A 15,574-nucleotide genomic window follows, 5' to 3' on the forward strand; every position below is an offset into this window, starting at 1 on the left:
GATTGCGCGTTTTCTTACATGTCTAAGCGATATCAATTATGATATCTGTAAACGTAATTATCAATTCATAGACCATATTTCGGGTTCAGTCGATGTTTAAATGAGGTATAGATACATTTATTTTAAGCATTGGATCGTAATTTTTGTTTTATTTCTGTTACAGACTTTGCTGCAATTCGACTGAAAGGGACGCTACCGGCATGCAATGGATGGACGCCATTGATGCTTCGAAATATGGAATCGAAGAAATTTCAAGTTGGATGCTGGTAAAATCAACTTCATTATAACAAGTGAGTATGTGCCAATACATATTTACATATTTCTGTCTTTTTATCGATTAAATTTAATACTAAATCGATAAATAGACTAATCTAATCTAATCTAATCCCAGATTTTCTTTTTTTCAATTAGAAATTTTGATGACCGCGCGCAATGCGATCACTAAATTCAGTGTTTGCGTCGTTTAGAGTTTTTTGTTTTTCGAAGCACAATGGCTTCTAGTAGATTATCGTTTTGATTTTAGGGACACGCGAAATTCGAGTCAGTGTGTATTGCGTTCTCGTGAATTTTGTTGGGAGCAACGGTGCTCCCTTTGGTTTATGAATCGCGATAGTAGAGTCAGTGCATCACTGAGCAGGAGTATTAGCGATGCCCATGACTTCGCTGATGACTCCTACAAGCCAACCTCGTCGTCCGGGTACTTGCATTCAACAATTGGTGAGTTGCATGCTATTTTTATTCCTGTGGTCCCTAATCATGACCTAGGACAAAAAATATACGATCGATTAATCGATCGATTACGTCGATGAAATTAATTGATTGATGCCCAACTTTGTTTTCATTATGTTGAGGAACGAAAGAATTTTTGTAATTTCATTTCCTACCATAATAAGCGCTATGATTATGTTCTATATCCTGTTGGTAATGTTACGATTAAAGCTGAAATGATTATCGAATTCTAAAGTCCCAGAAAAATGGTCGGAAAAAATACATTAAATGGTCTGTTTACTTGTATATTTCGTCTGTGCTACCATCCACATATCGTGATTACTGTTCGTTGGTAAAAATAATAGGATGCTAGTTGTTTATTTATATACCAATTTTTAATGAGTTTGGTGTTCCAACCCCTTTAATTGATACATCTAGTCCATGCCTTGTTGGTAGTTTAACTTTATTACTTATAGCATTAGCTATGCATATGTTGTTTTCGGTCGCGCATACACGAATTACGGCAAAATTGGCCATACTGCTTAGGGGCGACGGAGTCGCATTGTTAGACGACGAGTGCATATTGTGTTCTGTGTTTACAAATGGAGTGTCATGAATGTAAGGTTAAGAAATTATCCTCATTTCAACAATAAACTGTTATGATCATTATATGGAGAAGCAAATGGCACGTTTGTTTCCCCAAAGATGATTGCGGAATAGAAAGAAAGTGTAATATTCATGTAACAACTTTTGTTACCTGCAGTACATTAAAGTGAAATAAATTAATTACTATTGATTCAAAATGGATAAATTAACTATTATCTCGGGAACGTTGTTTCTCGCTGCTGATGTATTCGCGATCGTCAGTCTTGCTATGCCTGATTGGATTATTACTGATGTTGGTGGTGAGCAATTATAAATACACTGTATTTGTCAGTTTTTTTATAGTGATGGTGTAAATTTTAATTACACAATTCCATAATTATAGATATTAACTGTACTCTATATGAATTGTTTAGAAAGTTAACTTCGTTATATATTTATACCAACAATTACTTCTTATTCTTAGTTTGTCCAATTTGTTACTGTTTGATGTTTACAGGAGATATAAGGTTAGGACTAATGTGGTCATGTATGACACTATACAATAGACCTCAAGTTTGTTATAGTCCAGATTTACAGCCAGAATGGCTAATGGCTTTGGTCTGTATTTTTGTTGGTTGCATTTTGATAACTGCAACTATAATATTGCTAGCTAGTTCCCATTGGGATCGCAATGTTATTCCTTATGCAAGATGGGTGGGATTTACAGCTAGTAAGTGTTGGTAGTGAATAAAATTATTCTGTAATGTTAAAATTGTCGATCAATTATAAAAGTTAAAATCCGATTTCAGTGGTACTGTTTTGCCTAGCAGCAGTTATATTTCCAATGGGTTTCCATATTGATGAAATTGGTGGACAACCATATCAGTTACCTAATTCGCACCAAGTTGGAATTTCTTATATCCTCTTTGTTTTAGCTTTGTGGATTACCGTAATTTCAGAATTATTTGCAGGCAAAGTTTGTTTGCCACATTTCTAGCATTTCTCATTTTTTCAATGTATGTTGTGTACATGTTTGGCATTGGTAGCAAGTGCAATGCTTCTTCCCGAACCTTTACTCAAAGTATTTGAATACTAGATAATACATGATAAAATTCATTAGAGATCTCATTTGTAATTAATAAGTACAGCGCAGTTTAATAAATTGTAAATACACTATTAATGGAAGTATTGCAAAGATTTTTGTTTGTGTATTGTTCATTAAAATATATTACTTCATTGAAAGATTGCATAAATTTCAAGTATTTTTATTGTAATACGGTAAAAAGGATTAATAATAATGTAAAAAGTTAAATCTAAACATTCGACAATATTTTATAATAAATGATAATCAAACGTTTTATAACATATGTACATACTTTTATTAGTTTCTATAAACTGTAGATATATATTTACATTTCCATAGGAAGTAAATGAAAACTATTATTTTGTATTTTATCGCATAAATTACAACTGTGAAATTTTACTTAGAATATTTCTTATCTACATTATCTGGTGAATAACATGTAAATAATGTATGTAAGATGTTTTGCAATGGGATTCTATAATTTTGCTGCTTTACCAAATTACTATACTTACATATAAATATTATATTATTTAAATTATAAGAAATTAAAATAGTTTATACCTAGAAACAAGAAAAGAATCAGTAAAGTTACAAAATTAAACTTTCATTAACCCAAAGCAAAACAAAATAATTAACATTTTATTCGTATGAAACCAATAAACTACTTGTAATTTTAACACATATTTTAATAATGAGTATCCTAATATAATTTAAGCAATTTTATGTTTAAAATTCGCAATACAATCAGTTACTTATTACTTGAAATTTAAATTAGTTTGTTCATTAAATTTATCGCAAAAAATAAAAAATATGCCTTTACATGCATTAACATGTATAAAAGGAGAATATATGAATATTTTTTTTCTTTTTTTTTTTATCAAAAATTTGGTACTTAAAGACGCAAATCTGACACATACAATGTAGTTTTGTACATAAATTTTGTGTTGTTTATACAATTTTCCTCACTAGCGATGTTAGTATTCCATCTTACCAATTATTTCTTTACCTTGAAAACTTTTCAATTTCCTTTCAAGCATTCATTCCATTTACATGTATAAATCCAGAAAATGATACTGGAAATAATGAAACATAATATTTGGTTGGTATTTCATCAACTTTTTTCACGATAAGAAAGAAGTCATTAAATTAGCATATATGTATAAAATGAAGAAATTATTGGCAAGTTGGAATGTATATTTATAAGTGTGCAGGAAGGTTATATACAAAAATAACTTAAGGCATAAGATGTTCTTTTTCAGACATATATAAAATTTGCATTTCATAGAAATTTTGTCATTAAAGTAGAAAAACTTTTTTCTCTATTTTTGTTTTCTTTTTTTACAAAGTTATCGTGTATGTTTTTTCTCACATCTTGTATACTCACAATCAGATAAGAAAGATATGTACAAGAGTTTCGACATTTAATATTCTCATAACATGTAATGTGTAAGCGCTTAATTATGTAACTTCAATAGAACTATGAGTGCTAAAATCAAAACTCTTATTTAACTTCAACTTTAATTATCTTTTTATTTCGTGTACCAAGAAAACTATGCATAAAACTCGTAACAACAATCTTAGTACAAATATTCGATGGAAGTACAGCATGTTAAATGGAAATAGCTTTCTATTTTTTCATGATATTGGATAATAAACATTCTCTGTATTTAGATACAAATATCAACAAGAACCACAAAACTGTAAAAGCCATTCTTTCAAACTGCCTCTTTAGACTTAAAATATAGTTTTACCTACATGTTAATGCTTTCTTTTCTAACGCGTTTTACCACTATTTGACTGATTATTTCCGATGGTGTCGCATCTTCGATAATATAATAAATATGGGACTCTTGGAGGAGTTGGCTTTAATACGTTACTTTCGGAAACACCTTTGAGAGAACTATCGTCATACCTGACCCAGCCACCGTATCCCACGTGAAAAGCGTCCGTAACATAATGACCCTTTGTTGCTTCTTTTCCATCATGATAAGTAACTGCGAATAGTTTGTAGTGTTTTTGTTTTGGATTTAATTTTTTTGCAGCATTTAGAGACAGGAATTCTGTAAATTAATTTGATACGTGTTGCATACATTTTAATTGAATAACGATAACAATAAATTGATTACTTACTGCTATCTAATTTTAAGTCGACGGGAAATTCCACACTTTTCACGATTTTTGAGCAACCATCGAGTTTATAGTCAAACCACTTTAAGTGTAATATAAGGATAACCGGTAATTCTTCTAATGTAACTTGCTTCCAAGCCTCTATCTGTTGTTTCGTTTTGCTACACGTCATTCCCTCCAATTGATCTTTTCCGACAAGAATTTCGAGTGCACTCTTCACAGATTCTGCTTTCTAAGAGAGAAAAAAAGTTTATTAATACATAATTTTACGATGCTTTTACAAAGAGTAGCTTTTTAAAAAATAAATACCTCAATATCAAGTTGCAATGTGAAGAAAGGTTGGACATTATCTGTTGGTTGTTCTCCTGCTCGTGATACTCTAGATCTTAATTGTCCACGAAATATATCAGATAATGGTGTCCTTCCAAATTCAGTACAGCGTGTAATAGATCCCTTATTCTTTGGACCCATAACCTATAGTATCTTAATATTAATGTTTGTTTCTTGTAGGTAATTATTCTATCATTCAACAGGAAAAGTGTGTTTACCTTCCATTCTTCTTCTCCATTGTTATAGTTCACATTAGTTTCAACATTAGTCGTTATGTTTTGGTCGTTATTTACTAATTTAATAAGCTAAAATGCATAATTACCATTTATTTAAACTGTATCATTTGGATATAAATTAGAATGAATAATAAGATATTCATACTTCGAGCATTTCGTCATTGATACCATTCAGAAGGCACGAAAGGAATTCTTCTGCATCTTCTTGGCGCCCTTCCACAGAAAATACACCCGCAGCTGACGTATTTTTTAACATTGTATATACATAAGAAGGTTCAAAGGCCACTCCACTTTGTATATCTACTACCGTATCTTCTCCCCGTTTGTTTGCTCTATCTTTTCTAGCCAATCGTGCACCATCTGATAAAGGTGTGAATTCGTGTACAAATTTTATCCTGTATAAAAAATAAACGAACATGTTTTATTAATTATATCTAAGAAAAGCAACATATGTTATGTTAAATATAAGAAACTATTTTTTACTTACATATTATCAATAAGTGGAGTGGAAGACATTTTACTGGGACTTTTAGAATGTGGTAGAGCCATTAAAAGATTATAAAAAGGTGGACATGCAAGCAAGGCTTGTAATATACTATTAATGTAACAATAATTGCTACGATTTGTTAATCCTCGTGGTAATAAACTCACAGTTTGTTTATCCATGTGGTAGTTTAATAAGAACTCTAGAAAGATAAATTTAAACGATTATTTCGCAGTTCATGATATTTTTTTTAGCTTTATTCAAATAATTAGGTGTGTGCGAGAACCCGATGGTCGAAACGAATCAGCAAGAGGGTGAGTCAGGTCGAGTCGAGTCGAGCTCCCGGAAGAATCGGGTTTTCCGAAAATTTTTGAGGCTCGAAAAAGTTTCGTGTTCCCCAACCGACCCGATATTTCGGGTTCTCGGCACACCCCTACAAATAATACATACCACCCATTCGGAAGGCAATAGGATCATTATAACGATTTTGCAATGATTCCGTTTGTAAGTTTTTACTTTCGTTTACAACATTTTGTGAGTTGGATGAAACATTTTCATTTACAAAAACCATTGTATCAGTATGTTGGTCTTTTTCTAATTGTAACTGTGTTTTTGGAGCCACACTACTTTCTGTGACTGGACTAACAGGTAAAGGATTAATGCGTGCCATAGGTTTATAATTTGATGGAGTTGATTGTGTTTCTGCACTTCCTTTCTTCAAAATACTAGCCCAAGATATGCTAGAATTAGAAGATGTTGTAGTGGGTACAATTGTTGGAGTACTTGTGGTAGAAGAAGCATTGGGCGTTTTAATAATAATTTCGTCTTGTACACTCTTTGCAGGAGCGTCTTCCTTTTGTACTTCATTTTCACCTTTAGAAACAGGTTTTGATAACGTTTTAACGACGGTTGTTTTAATGCTGGAAACCGTTTCATTTTTGTATTCTTTATCAGTTTCTCCATTTTGTTTTACTTCGATACTACTGTTAATATTTACGCATGGCACATCATTTTTTTCAGCTCCATTACAATTTTCATTTACAGTTGATACAATATTGTGTTCTATTTTTACATTTACAGGGGGTACTTTTCCATTTGTATTTGAATTCTTTCTATTGGCAGTGTTTTCATCCACATTCTCAGTGCATTGTTCTACTTTACTGTTATTTACAGTTATCACTGTAGTAACTATGTTGGTCTGTGAAGAATTATCCTCTTCGTTTATTTGGTGAAAAGGTTGTTTGACAGGCGTGTAGACATTTTGCACACGCTTTTCGTGCGATTTTGCGGTTTGTACTTTTGTACACTCTTGAGTAGATTGAGAAAGCACAGGTGCTGGTTGTCGAACACATCTCATATTACCAGAAGGATGATGATATGGAGGGTATCCATACGTAGGCTGTACATGTGGATGTGTAGTTGTATGCGTATGTAGATTTGGCTGGTATATTGCTAATGGTGGATAGTGAACATGACCAGAAAACTGCTGTTGCTGCGTCTGATCTGGATACATAACTACAAAAGATAACTGTGGGTGAAATTGTCCTTGCTCTCCCATGTATCCTGGCTGTATATCGTTTGCTGGATTCATTCCACGATTAAAATTATCTCTCCTTATTCCTCTGCCTCGATTATTTCTCCTATTATTTTCTCTATTACAGTTGACATCATGAATTTCACCTCCAAGATTGTATCCAGGGTGTGAATAAGTCATCGCAGGCATGAATGGTTGTATATGGGCATCTGTTGGAACAGGGTACATAGGTGGTGCCTGCCAGTCACTGCACATTATTTGCTGTGTATATGAAGGTGGTGGTGGCATTGCTAAATAAATGAGGAAATTTTTATACCAATTTCTCATATATAAAATTTACAAAAAATAAATTAATCATACAATTCATCTTGTATGATATTTTAAGATTTTAACCTTGCCATTTAAACATAGATATAATTGTTTTAATACAATTACCATTGTGATACCATTGATTTTGTAGCTGAGGAATTTCTGTTACAGAAGCATCAATATCATTGTTAGTTTCAATTGTATCCCATGGTAATTTTAAGGCATCTGTAGTGACATTGGATTTCAAAATTCCTAGTAAATGATTCTTATCATTGTCATTTAAATCATGTAGATCCAAAAATTGAAAATCAAGCTGAAATAAAATGACATGATGATTATAATTTTTTATGATGACTAAACAACAATGAAATGAAAGTATTTAAATACATCTGTAAAAAAAACATTTGTTATAATACAAGAATACACATATAAGAATTATTTTTGTAATATTTATTTAAATTATAAAGATTGATTATGTAGAAAAGATACATAATGTTCACAAACAGTTTTGGGTCAATCAATAAATAGTCAGCAGTGTTACCTCATGACCATTTTTTCTTTGAAAATAAGTATATATTAATATATTCTTAAAAGATTCTTAATAATTCATTATGAAAATAAACATGTTAAAGTTTGAATAAGATTACAAATTAATATAAATTAATATTAGTTTACATAATAACTGATGATGTTTCTTAAAGATAAACGCATTTTTTTTTCATTTTACAAAATATGTTACATTGTTTGAACGTAAGGAAGATATTTCAGTGGTTATATTTTGTTCTATAATCAATAATACTTTCAATTTTATCACGTAACCATAAGCCTAACCTCAAATCTTATGATGGATGGTACAATCGTTGCAAGTAGTTATAATTTTGTATGCCCTAGTCACTAAATATTTATATAAATATATCGTACCTCATTTTGAACATCCATGGTTAAATCCATACGCGGTATAAAACATTAAAAACAATACCAGCAAAGAGACATGAGGCTCCGGTGATCTGTGTCGGCAGTAAAAAGGGTCGACGTTGGAGTTATCACTAATTTTATTTTTTATTCGCGTGAAAATGTGATAAAAAACTTGGTTCGGTTATAAAAATACAATATTTGTATTATTTTTGTGTAACAATGAAACGGAGAAAAAGTATATTGACTGTTAATAAATTACACAATATGAACGATCATATTTCGGCAGTTCTATAGTTAAAATGGGCCAAGCACGTTGTTCACTGCTATTTGCTGTTCCTTCTCTTCGCGAGATTGGCGTCGCCACTATCATTGCTGAATTAGTGCTCTGTAGGAATATATGTACATTAAAAGTGATTTTCCCGCTTTCTTCTTATCTACCTCTTTTTATATTAATCAGAATATGCAGTCCACATGTAGATGGAAACGCGTATCAATTTGCATATGTAGCCGCTGTTTCGATTGAATTCATCTATGATCAGATGCGAGTCTATATCCAGGAATGGCATATTTGCATTTCTTCAGATTTCAATATTTCAATAGAACAGATTTTTATAACTTTTTTACACAGCATACTGGTTCATTCGCATAGTTTAACAGTACAAAAGTTTACAATCAATATCGTTCATTTAGTTTTTATCTTGTCGCGCCGAGAATGTTCCATCGAATGTTTACGCAATCTATGGATCGCACGCTCGAGGATTTGAGGTGACTTATCTATTGCTAAACCGTGCGCAATATTTAAAGTAGCATTTCTTTTCTGGAATTCAAGTGGGAGAAGCAATAAAATACATTGTCATGTTCGCGAGGAAGCTAGCTTAGTCGCTTTTCTTCCAGAACAGTGAATTTCACCCCCAGTAGTCGAGAAGAGAGACAGTACTTTGAGACGATCGTACCCTCGTAGATATAAAGCTGCCAATATGAAGCTTCGTGGCTCAGAATCTTGCTTCTAATCTTCAAACAAATGCATTATGTATTGATTGACCCGATACACTACATGTTCGATTATTTTCCCTGGATGTAAATTCTTGTTTCTTCTCCACATCTCGATAATTAGGTAAGAGGAGTTAACAATGCAATGATATGAATTGCAAACTTCAATATTCATTGGTCTTTAGGACAATCCTCGATGTGATATCGAAAAAAGAAAAAAGAAATATTTATATTGTCTACATTTCGGCCAATTTATGATTGCCTCTTTTCAGGAAAAATTATACATATAGCAAGAACATTAATGTTATAAAATAGGAAGGTATTTCGGAAAATTGTAGAAAAGTCAATGAGTATTTAATTTACAACTTATACAATGCGAAGTAATCAAAGAACAAAATCATACAATTTTTATTGAATTACTATCGATGTAATATTTGTTGGTAGTATGTATTGATCGACAACGGCTCCAGGGTTATATACTTTTACGCTAGAGGACAGGTTAGAATAATAAAGAATTACAATATTTATTTATCGACCAATTTCCTGTTATGTCTGCAGAGCTTGTCGATGAGCGAACAGCTTCAGCCAGTTTCCGCATGGTGGCCGAGGATACTTTTCTATGGCGCCACATTTCGATCGTGTATCAAGTGTTGAATGCTGTTGTAAAATGTAAGTTAAATCGAATCTACTATATAGTTTATAAAAAACTGTATTTACTAAGATTCTTTATATTTGCCAAATATTATTATCTAACTCGAATCGGGTTTATTTACGTTCCTAGACGTTTTTAAAGAAAGAATTTCGAACGAAAAAATTATCTGTTTTTTTTATATTACAAATTATGGAACATTCCTTGCAATTTAAGATAAACTCGTTCCATGATCGTGTTGCGTGTCTGACGACAAGACGATTTTAAATATTTGTAAATTCTATTCGCGAGTTCACGATGACCGACGGTAAAAGTTCCGTTGATTTTAAGACTGTATTTTCCTCCGTGGCCTACATGCGAAATGCTTTTATGCGTCATTTATGATATTTATGTCATGCACCGCCAGTAGCGTACGACCTTACGTTTAGTTTATATCCTGTCGCCACGAGGTGCGAGTAAAAAATAGCAACATTTTTTTTATTGCCCGATCGTATCGGCAACTTGCGGCACGCATTGAAGATTGCGTTATAAAATAACATGGCTGCGAAAGAGTAGGTTTAAAACGGTATACAGGCGGTCTCAAAGCGTGTAGAACTGGTCGGAAGTAGGTAATTTATAAATCCAAAATGTAGAGTGAATCGAATCATAATCGAGTGGTCATTCTGCCCACTAATTCATTATTTACATTCTCGTGGCCAAAGAAAATACTCCACACTACATTCTCAATTTATTTCTTGAAACGGATTAATTTTTTTCTGGGCTGGATCATGTACTTACAATTAGAGGCATCCTGTATATAGAGGTTCTACATGAATGCATGTAGCTTTCGGGGTTAATTTTTCCACGGGTCTCAGGTGCCTTTCATTTTATTAAATCTCCGTCAGATTTTTAACGCGTACATCGATACTGTTTTTTTTCTTATTTATTTACGTTCAAACTACTCAAAAATTAAGGATAGTACAGAACAATACTTTTAAAAATACACACGAGGGTCTGCTGATTGCTGTTGTTTATAATTTCGTAAGAATAAATTTCGAGGAAAATTTTGTCGGTTTTATGGCGATTCTTACAACCGAGTTCGATTTGTATATCGTCGATCAGTCTTTATCTTCTCGAATATTTTATTCGACTCGTTTTAGAACGTAAAATATCGCGGAACGAACCGATACAATATCGAGCATAAATCGTACAAGGGGCAGACGGCGCGTTATTGCTTACGCCTCAAGTCGATCCGCCTGGAAGAGAAGTTGCCGGTTTTACGGGTGAAACGCGTTTAAGGCCGCGTTGAATGACAAATAAATATGCTAATGGGCATTCGGCGAACTTCAAATGCCGCGCATCTTAGCTTTTGCACCGCATCGAAAGAAGAAAGTTAAGCTAACTCGGCCCGGGTACCTTCGTGGCGCGGTTCGAGGGAAGAGTGCTGCGAATGGCCGCGTACACGAGGGATGAGGCAGAAGAGGGACGAAACCCCAGTCAGAGGAGGGAAGACGAAACGAGAGTTCTCTTAAATAATAGAAAATTCAGAGGAAGTTGATAAGCCAGGCCGCGTTCAAACTTTTCACTCGGCGCCTTCCATTTCTTATTATAATGAATGCATATCGGCTTAGCCGAAGCTGGAAAGCTACGGCCATAAGAACCCTTTTGCAGTTTTTGCGGCCTCTGCTCCTTGCCTCGCGTTGTAATACCATTGATTTAAATACTCCCATGCGTCGCAAAGTAACTAAACTTACCCGCTTCCTCGTCCCCCGAGATCCCGACATTTTTATTACGCGGCGAAATACGAACTCGGACGAAACAATTTTAAACAAAAACAGTACGCGTACGAGGCGGAGCATTTAAATGGGAATTCCTAAATGTCTTTATTATTTACGGTTGTACGAAGAAAAACATATATTTTCTCGTATCATATAACTTTTTCATCTACGCTCGTGCAATAAGGATATTGAATAAAAGTAAGACGACGATACACGAAACTTGGCTCGATTTCTCGAGTCACTGTTCAAACTATACAAGGTTTTACTCCCAAAAACGACCCAGTAGAATTTTTCGCACTTTCTTCTCGACAAAGTTACTGGTTAGGGTAGTCCTCGGCGAGTTTAATTCGAAATGTCAGTGGCAGATTGCGTTCGTCGAACCACATGTTGCCAACCGACTACCCACGAAATCCTGCTCACACCCACGCACACCGCGGAATATTTCGGTTATTATTATTACCGTGGCCGACGTGTCTTTCGGCGTGACGGCTGCACGTCTGTCGTCCGGAACGCGTTCCACCATTTTCATTCAAAATCGATCGCCTATTTTCTTCCAAAATATTCGCGTTATTAAACACAATTTAGGAATAACGTAGTCAGACGCGAGCGTAGGTTTATAGAACAACACGTTCGTACCCGTACAATAAAATATAGAATTTTTATTTTATATCCAAGGGATGAAGTTTAAAGTATTTCGTAATAGAAATTATTACGCGTTTATTTGATTTGTATTGATGAATCTATGCGCTTTAGCGAGTGGAAAAAATTCTAATGAATTTCCCGCGGAGGAAAATTATGCCGAAAGTTTCTACTCAACGGCAAAGCCTAACAGGGTTGCTTTATTAACAGCGCGGGTGGCAATAAAATTCGCGGAGACAAATGGCCTCGGTCCCGTTAAATCATCGCGAAAAAGTTGCTCGATTTAATAAGCAATTTCATGGAAATTCCGTGGATCGTTAGTGTAACGATCTTCAACAAGAATTAATTCCTTCGGTTCTTTAAAGAGAAGTCCTGTCGTTCGTATGTGGATCGCAGGTCACTTAGCGCGTAAAAGCGATATTTTTCTTTTCGATTCCTCGTCGGTTCTCCGTTTATTATTCCCTGGCTCTCGACGCGGATTCGGTGAACGCATTTCTAGGACGATACGAAGCAGATAAAATATTCGCCAGCGCGGAGGATAAATGTAAGTCGGTTGACAGGGATCGTCTTAAGCGAAGGGACACGTTTTTCGAGCGAGATGCTCGTTGATCCTTGGTTGATTCCACTTTTTATCCCGTGGAATCGATCATCCGTCGCGTCGTTCGCCCTCTCGGCGATATTACGGAGCGTGTGTGTCTCTGCGAGAATTCGCGTGACGAGTATCGGACGTCGCCGTAGACGAGATCGGAATATCAGTAGTCGTTTCGCTTAAATCGAGGGTAAAATCGGGCTCGTACGATCGACCGATTTCGGTGGATTTATTTCGATAAACCAACGCGTTTGCCACTCGTTCCACGTACGGCGTCTTTCACAACGCGTGGCCTTAGCTTCTACCCCTACAGGATTAGTGTTAGGATAAAGGACGATAAAAAACATAAAATAACATTTTTTCATACGTGGCTTCTATACTTGTATCACAAGACTTAGCGACTGTTTACGATAAGTTTAAAACTGCATCGGTCACAAGTGGTCAGAACAAAGTGTCTCGAAGGAAATATTAATTTCTGCCGCTGTAAACCTCCAAAAGTAAAGTTTCGTCGGCTCGATCCAAATACCTCGACAGTGGGATCTACGAGCCGGTTCGGTTTCGAAAATATTTATTCGCGTCACGGTCGATTCGCGATGCGTGGTCGTGCTTTCAAAAGCTCAGAAACCGCTATACGGCTGTAAGTACGTATTATACATATGCGCGTCGCGTGACGTCAGTGCCTGTGTGAGCGGGCGTATAGAAGCGTGGAAGAGGGAAAGAGCGGGGCGTATAGTTGAATGGGTGGATATGCGGAGGACAGCGTGCCTCTTTGCGCAACCCCGAAAGCAATATATCGATGTTTAGCAACCAATAAACGGATCCCTCAAAGAGGGCTTTTACCGTAAAGCGCCGGTGCTTCGACGTCTCGTTCCTTCCATAGATGTTGCGCTCGCACACGCTCGGGGAACGAGAGTACGTACACGCCATCGCGGGTGTACGTTAACGGTGGCAACCGAACCACTCCGCTTTTATGGCTCAAAGTAAACGCATTTATAGAGCCGTTTTGCCGCCAACGCGTCGACGTAACCTCGCGACCGACCATTTAACGCCGCTTTTATGATAATGTTATCAATAGCTCGCGACCCTCTTTCCTTTCCCTGCGATCAGCTGCCTCTATTTCACGATTATTTACGACTCGCGTCGCTATCGTTCACCTGTCTCGCGGAAGCTCGCGACCGCTGGTTTTACTTGCGACGTTCGACGTTTCCGGGAAAAGGTCATCAGTCCTGGTGCCCTTCGATCCCGAAGACCAAACGAAACCAGGTGAGAATCGCAAGAACCTAACGATTCTGACCTTTTCACCCCTTTAGATAGTTTTTTTTTATGGTGAATGTTGGAATAATTGTACGCGTCAGAGACGAGACACTTGTCAAACTTAACTATTCGCGATCCTATGATTTTATTCTAAAAAATACAGTATAATAATACAGTTTTTAGTCTCATATTTTACGACAGGTCAATATAGTAAAGCGATCGAACAGATTTATATCGTGCAAATAGAAAATCATAGTTTACTTACAATAATTGACCTCCAGTAAGCTGACCATGCACTTTTTTTTATTGAGTGCCACGATTATTACGAACCTTTGGTCTATATTTTAAGAATATCTCGTATCTCGCGAGGCACCGAGTCCGAGAAGTATCGAAATTATACCCTTCGCGAAGCGCGGATCGTCTCGTGATTGCTTTACGAGCAGAAGAAATTAAGTTAAAAGCCGAGTAGCCTGTGACGGACATTCTGTCCAGAAGCGTCGCGTTTTTACGTCTCTGTAATAAAACTCCGTGTACTCGTTTGAGCGGGCAACGATAACAGCCAAGGGTGAAGAAATCGAGTAGAGCTAGTTGACGGAGACCCAGGGTTCTTTAAGGTGCTCTTATATTGTCGCTGGCATCGTAGTGTCACTCGCAGCTTCTTCATAATTCTTCCGTGAAGTGGAGGAAATAGTTACCGCGAGAAACCGGCCGAGTAGCGTTTGTAATCTCGACTTCTTCGGTTAGGGGTTTGGTCCCGGGTAAAAATTGCATTGTTACGAATCCAAGAAAAATAATTAATAGTGTAAACATTAATACCTAGAAAATTCGTATTTACTACAGTCGTCCAGATCGCAAACACCAATTTTAATTCCATAGAACTATAGAATATTCCGGTGAATGTAAAAGCTATAAATCATGGGAAGGGATTCAGATATCCAGTCGATGCATCGATATGCCGGAACAAGTTCCTGGAACCATCGAGCGCATTAACGAACCTCGAAGATACTCGCGAATATTCTAAATATACGTCGAGGGCTTTATCTTGACGATATCGCGGATCATTGCCAACATGGCAGGCCTGACGTGCTCGTTCCTCCATACTGGCGGACGACGTATGTACGCGAGACATATAGAAACGGTCACGAGCGTGCACACAGGATCTCGAAGGGGGGGAGAAGAAACGAGTAAAAAGGCCAGAGCATTGTACGAATCAGCTTCCTGGAGGGACGCCGGCAACAAAGAAGAAAGACGGTCCGGATGGAAGAATCGAGCAGTCGAGTGGCGAGGGGGTGGCAAGAGGCGCCGGGGGTGGTAGCCGAGAAAAAGAAGCGGAACGAAGGAAAACGGGGGGGTTTCTGGGTAAACCCTGGCCGAACCCTGCTGA

At 36.1% G+C, this 15,574-nt stretch overlaps 2 protein-coding genes across 3 annotated transcripts; one reads left to right on the forward strand and one right to left on the reverse strand.

The window, feature by feature from the left end:
* Positions 1-1,044: 1,044 nt before the first annotated feature.
* Positions 1,045-2,546, forward strand: LOC143350339 (uncharacterized protein C16orf52 homolog A-like). Its single transcript, XM_076782417.1, has 3 exons — positions 1,045-1,613; positions 1,811-2,023; positions 2,103-2,546. The coding sequence occupies exons 1-3, from the start codon at positions 1,511-1,513 to the stop codon at positions 2,288-2,290; spliced, it is 504 nt and encodes a 167-aa protein (XP_076638532.1). The 5' UTR covers positions 1,045-1,510; the 3' UTR covers positions 2,291-2,546.
* Positions 2,547-2,998: 452 nt separating this feature from the next.
* Usp10 (ubiquitin specific protease 10) lies at positions 2,999-8,710 on the reverse strand. Of its 2 annotated transcripts, XM_076782403.1 has the most exons (10): positions 8,319-8,710; positions 7,524-7,710; positions 7,235-7,378; positions 6,005-7,069; positions 5,558-5,756; positions 5,216-5,465; positions 5,053-5,139; positions 4,814-4,978; positions 4,508-4,736; positions 2,999-4,437 (listed from the first exon to the last, which is right to left on the reverse strand). In XM_076782403.1, exons 1-10 carry the CDS (start codon positions 8,346-8,348, stop codon positions 4,151-4,153), a joined length of 2,643 nt encoding a protein of 880 aa, XP_076638518.1. In that variant the 5' UTR covers positions 8,349-8,710; the 3' UTR covers positions 2,999-4,150. The 2 variants fall into 2 exon arrangements, with proteins under 2 accessions (XP_076638518.1, XP_076638507.1); XM_076782392.1 differs by having other exon boundaries at positions 6,005-7,378; positions 8,319-8,709.
* Positions 8,711-15,574: the final 6,864 nt, after the last annotated feature.

Source organism: Colletes latitarsis, chromosome 2 (assembly GCF_051014445.1).
Source record: "Colletes latitarsis isolate SP2378_abdomen chromosome 2, iyColLati1, whole genome shotgun sequence".
Lineage (NCBI taxonomy): Eukaryota > Metazoa > Arthropoda > Insecta > Hymenoptera > Colletidae > Colletes > Colletes latitarsis.